At 43.0% G+C, this 11017-nt stretch overlaps 1 protein-coding gene across 1 annotated transcript; it reads right to left on the reverse strand.

The window, feature by feature from the left end:
• Window positions 1-1388: 1388 nt before the first annotated feature.
• Window positions 1389-2859, reverse strand: LOC142409844 (olfactory receptor 2G3-like). The gene is made up of 2 exons (XM_075501599.1): window positions 1950-2859; window positions 1389-1411 (listed from the first exon to the last, which is right to left on the reverse strand). The coding sequence occupies exons 1-2, from the start codon at window positions 2857-2859 to the stop codon at window positions 1389-1391; spliced, it is 933 nt and encodes a 310-aa protein (XP_075357714.1).
• Between the last annotated feature and the right edge of the window lie 8158 nt (window positions 2860-11017).

Below are 11017 nucleotides of genomic sequence, written 5' to 3' on the forward strand. Positions count from 1 at the left end.
GCTATGAATGAGCAGGTTTGTCCCGCAGTTCAGAAACCAATGAGGCAGCCTTTCCAGACTTGCATCTGGCAGAGCAGCCGGCGTATGCCTTGTGCTCTCCCTGGTGTGCCCTCTCAATACCCTTCTGAAGCCTTTCTACCTCCGCTTCAGCCAGGTTAAGGAACTTTTTGCACTGCTGCTTGATATCAAGCGAACAAATTTATGCCTAGCTCTCTGGCTTCATGAATGTGATTCTTCTTCTTCCCTCATTCGTAGGTAATTCGCCGGTACTTTCGCAGACACTTACTGTAGCATGGGATGAGTTTCTCTGCCCGCTGTACAAGCAGCCCTGCGAACCACCTCGGAGCCTTGGGACTAGCTTAGACTTAGATGCTTCACTACAGATTTTTAAAAACATGTGAGATGACTCTCATCTTTAGAGATCAGAAAGTCAGCTGTGTCCCACCGTGTTTTGTTACAACTTTCCATATGCTTGATCTAGTTTTCCTGACGCCTTCCTCAGGTGCTTGGTTATTTGACAGGCAGAAGGAAAAAGAGACAAGGCTGGAGGTTATTTCTTAGAGCAGAGCAGTTTGGACTACAAAATTAAAGGGGAAAGACAAGCTTTTGGCTTTAAAGACACTCTATCTGCTTTGGCTGTACATGTCTTAGATGTCATAGGGATTTGTTCTTGCTTTCTTTTCAAGCACTGGTTTATTTAGACTTTGAAGTCCATTGGGAAAGGACTTTCTGTGGGTTTCTCTAGGCTTGAATTATTGCATCTAACTTTAGTCATCAAAATATGTCTACATAAGGAAGGTTGATTAGTCTGTGGAGAGGCATTCTCCCTCTGTAGTCAGTGGGGGATTCGGATATGAAGTTGGAATTACAGTGGCGTCCAATGGCATCCAGATTTTGGCTATAATGTCACTGAGTAGCAAATAAACCCACACCACAGAAAGCAGGATGCACAGTTGTCCATGACTGAGAAAGCCAGTGGGTGGGGAGCAAAAACACCTATGTGGCAAGAACGTGAGTACAAAGCACATCTTTAAAAAGGTTATTTTAATTGTCAGTAAGTTCAGGAGGTCTGAAATACCCTTCAGCTTGCCTTAAAACCTAAGGATCTGTCTTTGAGTTACAGAAAGAAGACCCCTCTCTGATATTCATGTCTGATTATGCCCTACTCAAATCAGAAAACAAAAAAAAAATCTACTGTCAGCTGTCCACATGACAAAATAAAATTGAAGGATCTTGACCCATGAGGACCCAGAGTTGGACTGAAATGCAGTAGGAATTAAGAGGGGCAGAAATCAGTTACAGAGGAAGCAAAGCGGGTTATGGAAACAGGGTCGAGAAAATGCTCACAGCGCAAGGGGATAAATATCAGTTGCAAGCAACTGCACCCTTTATTGGAGAAGATAGCAGTTTTGTTTGCTAACCAACGTAACAGACGCTGAGGAACCTTCAGGTCTGAAGAGAAGTCACAGTAGCAGCTTGTGTTTGCAACATAACAAATATTTGTATGGTCTGAAGCTAATTACGAAACCTTCAGAAGCGAAATACATTTTAAGCTTTATATAAAGCACTTAATTTTTCTCACAGTTCTTTATTTTTTACCTTTTTTTCTTTTTTTCTTTCTTGCCATGATTCTATTGGCATTTTCCAGTTCCACTTCCAACGAATTGCCAGAGTGAGGCAGGCTGAAGTCACAATATCTTTATTTAGCCTCTGGGTTTTAGGCCAAATCCCAAACATTATTTAGAAAGTTATTTGTATGCAAGGTCTTTTTGTTTAGGTGCTGTTGAATTTAGCACATTTATGATTTCATCTCGGTCTTTGTAAAAATAAGTCTAGGACAATTGCAGGTAGAGAAATAATCACATTTGAGTATCGTTTCAGCGCACAGAACTAAGTGCAATGCTACCAACCCCTGAAAAGCCTTTAAATAAACAGAGATTTGGGTCTATTCATTGCCCTTCTCAGGGCACGCTTCATGTCCTTGTTCCTGAGGCTGTAGATGAGGGGGTTCAGCATTGGGGCTACAATGGTGTAAAACACTGCAACCACTTTGTCCCTGTCCTGTGGAGGCCTTGACTTAGGATTCATGTACATGCAGATGGCTGTCCCATAGAATATGGTTACCACCGTCAGGTGGGATCCACAGGTGGAGAAGGCCTTGGATTGCACATGTGCAGATTGAATCTTCAAGGTGGCGGAAAGGATATGGGCGTAGGAGGCGATGATCAGAAGAAAGGGGATGAAGACTATGAGGATGCTGAAGGTGAAGATGACCAACTCCATGAGGGCAGTGTCGGCGCAGGCCAAGGCCAGCACTGCTGGCACTTCACAGAAGTAATGGTTCAAGATGTCAGGCCCACAGAAGGGCAGCTGCAAGGTGAGGCTGTTGATGACCATGGAGCTCAGCAGGCTGCTGGTCCAGGAAGCCACGACCATGTGAATGCAAACCTTCCTGTTCATGACAGTGGTGTAGAGCAAGGGGTGACATATGGCCATATATCGATCATAGGCCATGACCCCAAGCAGAACACACTCTGTCATGCCAAAAGCGAGAGAGAAATACATCTGAGCAGCACATCCAGAGAAGGAGATGGTCCTCTTCTTGGTCAAGAGGTTCACCAGCATCTGGGGGATGTTGCTGGAGACGTAGCAGATGTCTAAGAAGGACAGGTTGGCCAGGAAAAAGTACATGGGTGACTGCAACTGGCAATCAGCTCTGATCACTGTAATGATCATGATGTTCCCAACGATTGTGAACAGATAAAAAACCAGCAACACTATGAAAAGAACAGTCTGTGTCCTTGGCTGGGAGGAAAGGCCTTGGAAGATGAATTCTGTCACTACACTTTGGTTTTCCATTTTTCTGGCCATTATTATTCCAGTGGTTGAACTGTCAAGATAAGAAATGGTAACAAAGTCAACTCAAATCTGCTGCAAGATAAATGTAAGAAGAGCTTATATTTCTCTCTGAAGGGGGAGAGAATCTGCTGTGGAAAATAATGTACCAGGCACAACATACCTTCCATTTTATATTATCTATTATGGGGGCCAGAGAAATGAGAAAATGTTAGAAAGTTTTCTCATGGCACATTTAGCCGAACTCCTGTTCATGTTGGTTGCAGTCTAATTACACAGATTTAACAGAAGAATGCCTACAATTTAAACACATTTTAATGCCCAACAGAGTTACTACCCTCTTTAGAAAATCAAAACTCAATGTTAGATCACAAGATTATGTGTTAAAATCCCAGTTCTCAATATCCTTTCTTAACATGGGAAGAAACACGAAACAGACTTCTGGAGTGAAAGAATCCTTCAGACACTCTCATTATGACGCAGATCTACTCTTTTGGACAAATATCCATAGACCTGTATCAGTTTTTGGACAAATATCCATAGACCTGTATCCTTTTCCTGCAATAAAGCCAAAATTCAGCACACAGACCACATCTAACAAATTAAAGATGTCCAACCACCTTAACATATATCTAGGATCTTATGGCATTCTCATCACTATAGCTCCTAGTGTTCATGTCCTGTCTTTACGCAGTATTGTCTAAGATGTTTTAAGGCTTTACTGTGACAAGTTTCCAAGTAATATATGGTCACAGTTGCTGGACCCTGAGTCTTCATGCAGTAAAAGGAGAGGAGCAGAACGCCTACATTAATAACGCTGTGGAAGACACCAATAAATGTCACTTGATAGGCCGTAGGGTATCTGAGACTTCTGAAGGCGGCCGTCACATTTGATGCAGGGATGTTGGAGGGCTTGTGCTCCTCTGGAATGAAAATTGGACAAATGACAGGTCACACCAGGATGTCTCAAGTGGTACCAGAGTGCTACGGCTGAACAAATTATTTGGATGCCTAGTTGATACAGTCAATGGACTCTAAAGGGCGATTCAGGTGACCAGCTAGTAGGTGATAACTTTAGCTACCTCAACTTCTCAGCTGTTCCTGAGAACCTGAGCAGCCTTCTGGACTTAACCTTGACAGCTGGTTTATTCCTCACTCGTGACAGAAATTTAGATGTATAACTTACATATAAATGTTTATATGTAGATGCCTAAATCTGATGCCTTAACCTGAAACTGAATCCTATCCTGTGTTTTGAAGACCAAGCAGACTCTCACAACCTGAATTAGCAATTATGCTGTCAAGGGAAAGTATTGCAAAATGAAGCATCGTTCCAAAACAGAAACTGTTCTGGAAGGGAGGTTAAGAAATAATCCTAAAGAGCTCAATTCAAGGAGGCAGTTTGCCTCAGCCCAAGACTACTGTCTCGGGTAGGTGAGATGGCTGGGCCATCACCCCAGTCAATACCACCGGAGGACTCTGTCTCCACTGCAGCCCAGGGATCCCAGACTGCTCAGCACCTATCTCCTAGTCAGCAAAGGCGGGTGCATCCCTCCTGACTTGCAAGGAAGGACTGAGGTGCCGAAGCACCCGTGCCTCTTGCCATTTTAGGTACACGATGGTATCCAAGACATCTGTATGGGTCAAGAACATATGTAAAAGAGCTGCAGAAGACTTGTATCAACTAACTTTTCACTGGCACCTGTGCAAATGTGGTGATCAGCTCATATTTAAACACCTAAATTTCGGTGAGATGGGTCTGATCCCTGATGTTTAATGAGATTAATCCAATTCTTATTCAAGATATGAACTCTCTAGACTAGGTGGGCTCTATCAGTTATGATGTCAACTATAAGAACCTGAATAATATGAAATATAAGATCTTTCTTAAGATGGATGTAGAACTTGAGAGACATCTTTCTCTCATTTAAGCACAAATATGCACAACCATTTTAAAGTCTGTGCCCACATAAACAGCTACATTCAACTTCTGATCCTGTTCAGGCATTTATAATTTACATAACTACACTGTGTAGGCAAAGAACAATTAAATTTTGCCTTCAATAAACCAGTTGTGGTAATGTTTTTGATGAATACCATACCACATTAAAAAACATCCTTCATGATCCAAAAACTGTAAGCCTCCGGGAATGAGAAGGGAAACTTACTCTGGCTATAGTTGTGCTGGTTTTGGCTGGGGTAGAGTTAATTTTCTTCACAGTAGCTAGTACAGGGCTATGTTTTGGATTTGTGCTGGAAACAGTGTTGATAATACAGGGATGTTTTAGTGATTGCTGAGCAGTGCTTACACGCAGTCAAGGCCTTTTCTGCTCCTCACCCCACCCCACCAGCGAGTAGACTGGGGGTACACAAGAAGTTGGGAGGGGACACAGCCAGGACAGCTGACCCCAACTGACCAAAGGGCTATTCCATACCACAGGGCATCATGTTCAGCGTATAAAGCTGGGGAAGAAGAAGGAAGGGGACACGTTCGGAGTGATGGCGTTTGTCTTCCCAAGTCACCATTACGCGTGATGGAGCCCTGCTTTCCTGGAGATGGCTGAACACCTGCCTGCCCATGGGAAGGAGTGGATGAATTCCTTCTTTTGCTTTGCTTGTGAGCAGCTTTTGCTTTCCCTATGAAACTGTCTTTATCTCAACCCACAAGTTTTCTCACTTTTACCCTTCCGATTCTCTCCCCCATCAAACTGGGGGGGAGTGAGCAAGCGGCTGTGTGGGGCTTAGCTGCCGGCTGGGGTTAAACCACGACAATAGTTTAAATAACTACAGTAGGATTCTCTATAGAATTTAGTTTTCTAAATACTTTGGAGTATCTGAGACTAAATGGCTCATGAGAAGTTCCATGGACTTGAGATCTGTGCTTCTAGATCACTTATCTGCTTCTGAAAATCATCTCCTTATATTATTGACATTAGTAGATATCACAAGCCCTGAATTTTACATCTTTTGATTTCAAAGCAATTTGAAGGATGAGAGTAATTTATGCTTTAGAGGTGAGAAAAAGTAGACAAAAATAAGAGCAAAAGTAAGTGCTTTGCTCAAGGTTAAAAGAGGTTTCTTAGAGAAACCATTATCTTACCATGGCAGATCTATCAGCAGTGACAAACATGCCTTGGACCTATATCAATTCTCATATAGCCTAAAATACCTTGAAATCATCCTGACATCTCTCTGTTCAAGATTTGTAAAATTAAGGAATGTTTTTTCTGTACCTGAAAATGTCCAGTTTGCAAGAAGGTTGAAACTCATCCAATAACAGGAATACTGGTAGCAAAATACACAAATGAAAATTGCAGACACCCCTTGCCCAATCTCCACAAAAGTTAGGTATTTGTAGGTAAGAAATAAATGCAAAGTGGCTTAGTCCTTTACAAAGATTTAACTCATTCAAAGTGCTAGCAAAGTAGTGGAAGAATTGAAATCACATTTCAAAATTTCCCTTTTGAGACACCGTAACCAATTTTAAATGCCAAAGGGAAGTGGTCCCAGAGGTAGCAATGCAATTACTTCTTGTAAGCACAAGCCCAAGCATAATTTTAAGTGTTTAAGTCATAAACAATTGTAGTTTTGGTAAAAGTTTTTAACATTGCCTGTTCAAGACTTGGTGAACCGTATGTTACACTTCAACTCTTTGAAGAGATCAAATATTTTAATGGATTTGTGGGATTTTTAAAGGACTGTCTAAACATGGAATTTTATCCAGTTATTCCTATTTTGAGCCAAATGACTTCTGTGAGGGTGAAACACACTAATGCTCCAATTTGGGTCTGAAGACAGCAGGAGATGCAGAATCTGATACATCTCATAAGATGAAATCCTCCTCAGATGTCCAAAAGACAGTTATCTAGGTCTAAGCTACTAACTTTCTGTATAGTTAACAGCAGAAAATAGCCATTTTCAGAGCACAAGGGAAACAACACTTCCTCCGTATTCAGCTCAGAGGAATCAGCATTTCTAGAAAGCAACTGATCTCTCTGCTTGGAAAGAGGAGGATAAATACCTATATTTGGTGAAATGACTTCCCAAGGGCTGGTGGAGCGGGAAGGCAGCGGTGGCACGGTTAGTCTAGATAATTTCCCCTAGCACAAGGTATTCTTCTCTTTCCATCTGCCTGGACCCAAGACAGACACCTTAAGAAGAGGGAACTGAACTGGATTCAGCAAATATATTTGGGGTTTTTTCTTAACTTCATCCATTTCAATTGCAAAAATTCAGGCTCAGTGACTGGGTTTGTTTCACGACACATTTTCGATGAGGCGTCAGTGCTGGGTGAGGTGTGCCACAGGTTCATTCAAACTTTTGGAGGCCTGAGGGGAAGTGAGACCTCACTTTGGACTTGCTTCCATTAGGAATATAAGCATCTTCAGCCAGGATAAAGAGGTCTACTCATCTCTGAGGAGAGGTCATCAGCTGTAACCCCCTCCTGGAGCTAGGTGCTCATCCATAAGTGTTCCTCAAAAACAAGACACGTTCATTTTTTTTTCTTGTGCCCAATAGCCTACAACACTAGAAAGAGGACAGCTGTGATTTTCTTTGCCAGAGCTGGAAAAATTTTAACAGGGAAAGGATCATAATATACTCATCCAGTTTCTGATACTCTTTCTCTGAACATCTATTTTTGGCTGCCGTCAGAAATCGACACCCCCAGGCTGACTCGCCTCACACCGCAGAGCTATTCTCAAATTCTTACCAGTGGGGCTGCCCTGTTGGACAAGCAGCGTGGGAGTACAGACAGCACTGTCACCGAACGGCCAGCTGGAACAGGCAGAAAAATGTTGGCAAGCTCTGTTTGGTGATCTTTTTTTATACTGCTGCTTTAGGAGAATCTCCAGTCTTTCCCTGCAGTTGCTCACTCACATCTCTACAAACAGAGTCTTCTCTGACATGCTCTTTTGCACCAGGATGCTGAGAGGGGAAGCTGAATTTCTGGAATGAGTTCCCCTCTAATCGTATAATGCTATCCCTGTGAATGAATAAAATATTCGGGGAGTCCAAATAAAGCAAAGAAAAATACCCTGTATCAATGAAACCCCCATACTAATCATCATCTGCGCATTTGCACTTCACATTTGCCACTGAAAATCAGACTTCACCTATTTGCATCTCTCGCTAATCTCATATAACCAGCGAGGGATGGAAAGGAACCATTTTCATGTCTGTATTGCTAAAGATAAAGGATTCCTGAAACTCTTGATGTGCCTTCAGAAAAACTTCATACGCCTATTGCTATCGAACTTCAACTGAAACCTCGACAAAGACATTGACTTTTACTGCTTAATATAATCATAGAGACCGGTTGTAGATGGCTTAATATGCCTCCTGAGCCACTCCGACAGTCACTGCCATAATTCATTTCTCATGTGAAGACCTTGTATTCTTACAAAGTGTATGTTAGCCAAAACGTAGAACCAGTGCACAAGAATACAGTTAAGTTGTGAATATTCGTCTGTTTTCTCACTTCTCCACATTTGCTGTGGAGAAAGTGTTTCTTAAGAAAAACAAAGGGTTTTTCCTTTAAGCAAAATTCAAATACATTATTAATGTGTGGTTTTTTTAATGTTTGCAATGCAACCAGGGCAGATTTTCCCATCTGTCTTTTGTATGGTGCTGTCAGATATGAAAATGTGCAACATGAATTGTGAATTATTTATTTTTCTCCTTTAAAAATACTATACAGTTGTGAAATTTGGGTTGGGCTATAGTTCTGGCTCTAAAATTCCCAAGACTTTGGGGATCAAAAAAAGTTATCATTCAGTGTTTCAGTGCCATTCTTTCCTCCCTTTCCTCTGTATTTTTTTAAATTCTGTATACAAAAGATAGAATCGTAGAATCGTAGAATGGTTTGGGTTGGAAGGGACCTTTAAAGATCATCTAGTCCAACCCCTCTGCCATGGGCAGGGACCAACGAGATCAGGTTGCCCAAAGTTATGTGCAAAGACGCACATATCTCCCATGACCACCTTCCTTATAGCCATGGAGCATTAGGAATTTGGAATCAAGGACTTTCAAAACTTCAAAGCCAAGGCTCCTACTGCAGAAAGTAGCTGAGTAAATCTAATGATGTTTTGCTAAGACACCTGGTTTCCTCTAAGTGGGCTGTTTTCCACCGAAAGTCATTTTCACTCTCTTAAATACTTACGCACAGACAATACGTGAGACGAGCTGTTTAGACGCAGTGCAATCCATAAAGCCCACATAAACACTGAGAATAAGGAGATTAAAGACGAACACGTAACTATCATTCCCCTTGGACTGCACATGCATACATCCGCACACGCACAGGGAGCAGTGTTTATTACTCTGGTGGCACTTCATACAATCATCATAGAATAGCCCAGGTTGGAAGGGACCTCGAAAGATCATCTGGTCCAACCTTCCGTGGGAAAGGGAACCTAGATGAGCTTACCGAGCACCCTGTCCAATTGTATCCCGAAAACCTCCAGTGATGGGGACTCCAGCACGTCCCTGGGGCGGTTGTTTCAGTGAACAATTGTTCTTACTGTAAAAAAATTTCTTTCTTATGTCGAGATGAAATCTCTCCCAGTGCAACCTGTACTTGTTGCCCCTTGTCTTCTCCATATGGCTCCTTGTGAAGAGAGCTTCCGTCCTCTTTGCAGCCGCCCATTAAGTACTTTGCATCCTCATATATTAGAAATTATATTTCCTCTACCTGGGGAGCTGTGGATCCTTGAAAACTTACTATCATGTAAAGCGAGTATTTCAGCTGATTCAGAAAGTGAGGTTTGTGTTTAGTTCTTTCAATTTGGAAAGCAAAAGGGGGGTTAAATGGCATAGGACAGTCCTTATCAGTGGAGTCTTAATGAGTTCCTCAACTTCTCCAAAAGGATCCCTCCTCTTACAGAGATTCACCCTCTCTCTAGTATTATTCTGCTAATTCATGGCCAAAACTCAGCCTTCCTGCTACTACTTCCCAACCCCACCTAGAAGCTGCCAGGGCCTTGAGGGCACTAATAGGACTTAATGGCCCTGACCAGCCTCACCTGGACCACTCCACACACATGCCCAGGAGCCCCATTTAAGCTCAGTCCAGGGCTATCAGTCCTTCCTTCACCACACAGTAGATATGTCTGGCTGCAGCTGTGTTTCTGCCTTCTGGTCGGACCCCAGATCAACATCGTGGCTTTGTCTCCAACCCTGTTCCTGGCCCATCTCCCTTTGCTCCTGATGGCACGCTGTGGATGGGCCCTGAACCTAGTTCATTGCTTGCTGTGGCTGTTGATGGACCCCGTTGCCAGCCCCTGGCTCTGCCTGCTGTGTTCAGCCCCTGCGGGTCTGTCCTCCAGGAGTGAGGCACTGCCTGCCCTGGGGTCCTCCTTAGCTCCTCGATTCCTGTCCCTTGGGGACCAGCTGGCCCTTGCAGCTCCCTGACAGTAGCCACGCAGATATGCTGCAGGAACACGCCTCTACTTCCAAAATTCCACGGACTCTGAAAGAAAACTGCTCAGTCCGTCTAGCCCAGGTATGAGATATCCCTGAATATCTTCAATATTAAACCCTTTTCCTTTTTTTCCCCAAAACTTCTTGTTTTTAGGGCTAGACTCTGATGTTCTGCTCTATCTCTCCTTAAAGCTATTTTCTTTCTCTTCCCAACCTATCGCATACAGCAGAAGTGACTAGAAGCTCTCATTCTACTAGGTGTGTGCATTTTCTGCTGTCTCTGCGTGGCCACGTGGATAGAAGATTTTCGTTCAGTTTGATGTCCCAGCCGACTATGGTGAAATAATTGCATTGCTTATACCTGGCATGTAGTTGCATCTCTTCCACAAAAGAATTTCTAAGCTCTAAAACCCAGTTGCTGGCAGAAGTAGTCATAAATACAGAGCTCATCATTGCGAATAACAACTTAATAAGAGAGTGGGACCAGCTGCGGTGGCCAAGCACAGGGCTTGGCCAGCCAAACAAACTGATGAGCAGCCTGCTTAGAGGCCACGAGCCCCTTTTAATGCCTCCCTTCTCTCGTTGTCCCATTCTTGCTCTTCCCTCATCGGTCATGATATCTCAGTTTCTCCACCATTGCCTCCTCCTAAATAGATGACCCACCCTGATCACTTCCCCACGTTTTTTTCCAGTTTTGCTACATTCACACCTGATTTTTGCTATTCCCAATACCCAGGTAAAT

This window comes from Mycteria americana, chromosome 5 (assembly GCF_035582795.1).
Source record: "Mycteria americana isolate JAX WOST 10 ecotype Jacksonville Zoo and Gardens chromosome 5, USCA_MyAme_1.0, whole genome shotgun sequence".
In the NCBI taxonomy this organism is placed as follows: Eukaryota; Metazoa; Chordata; class Aves; order Ciconiiformes; family Ciconiidae; genus Mycteria; species Mycteria americana.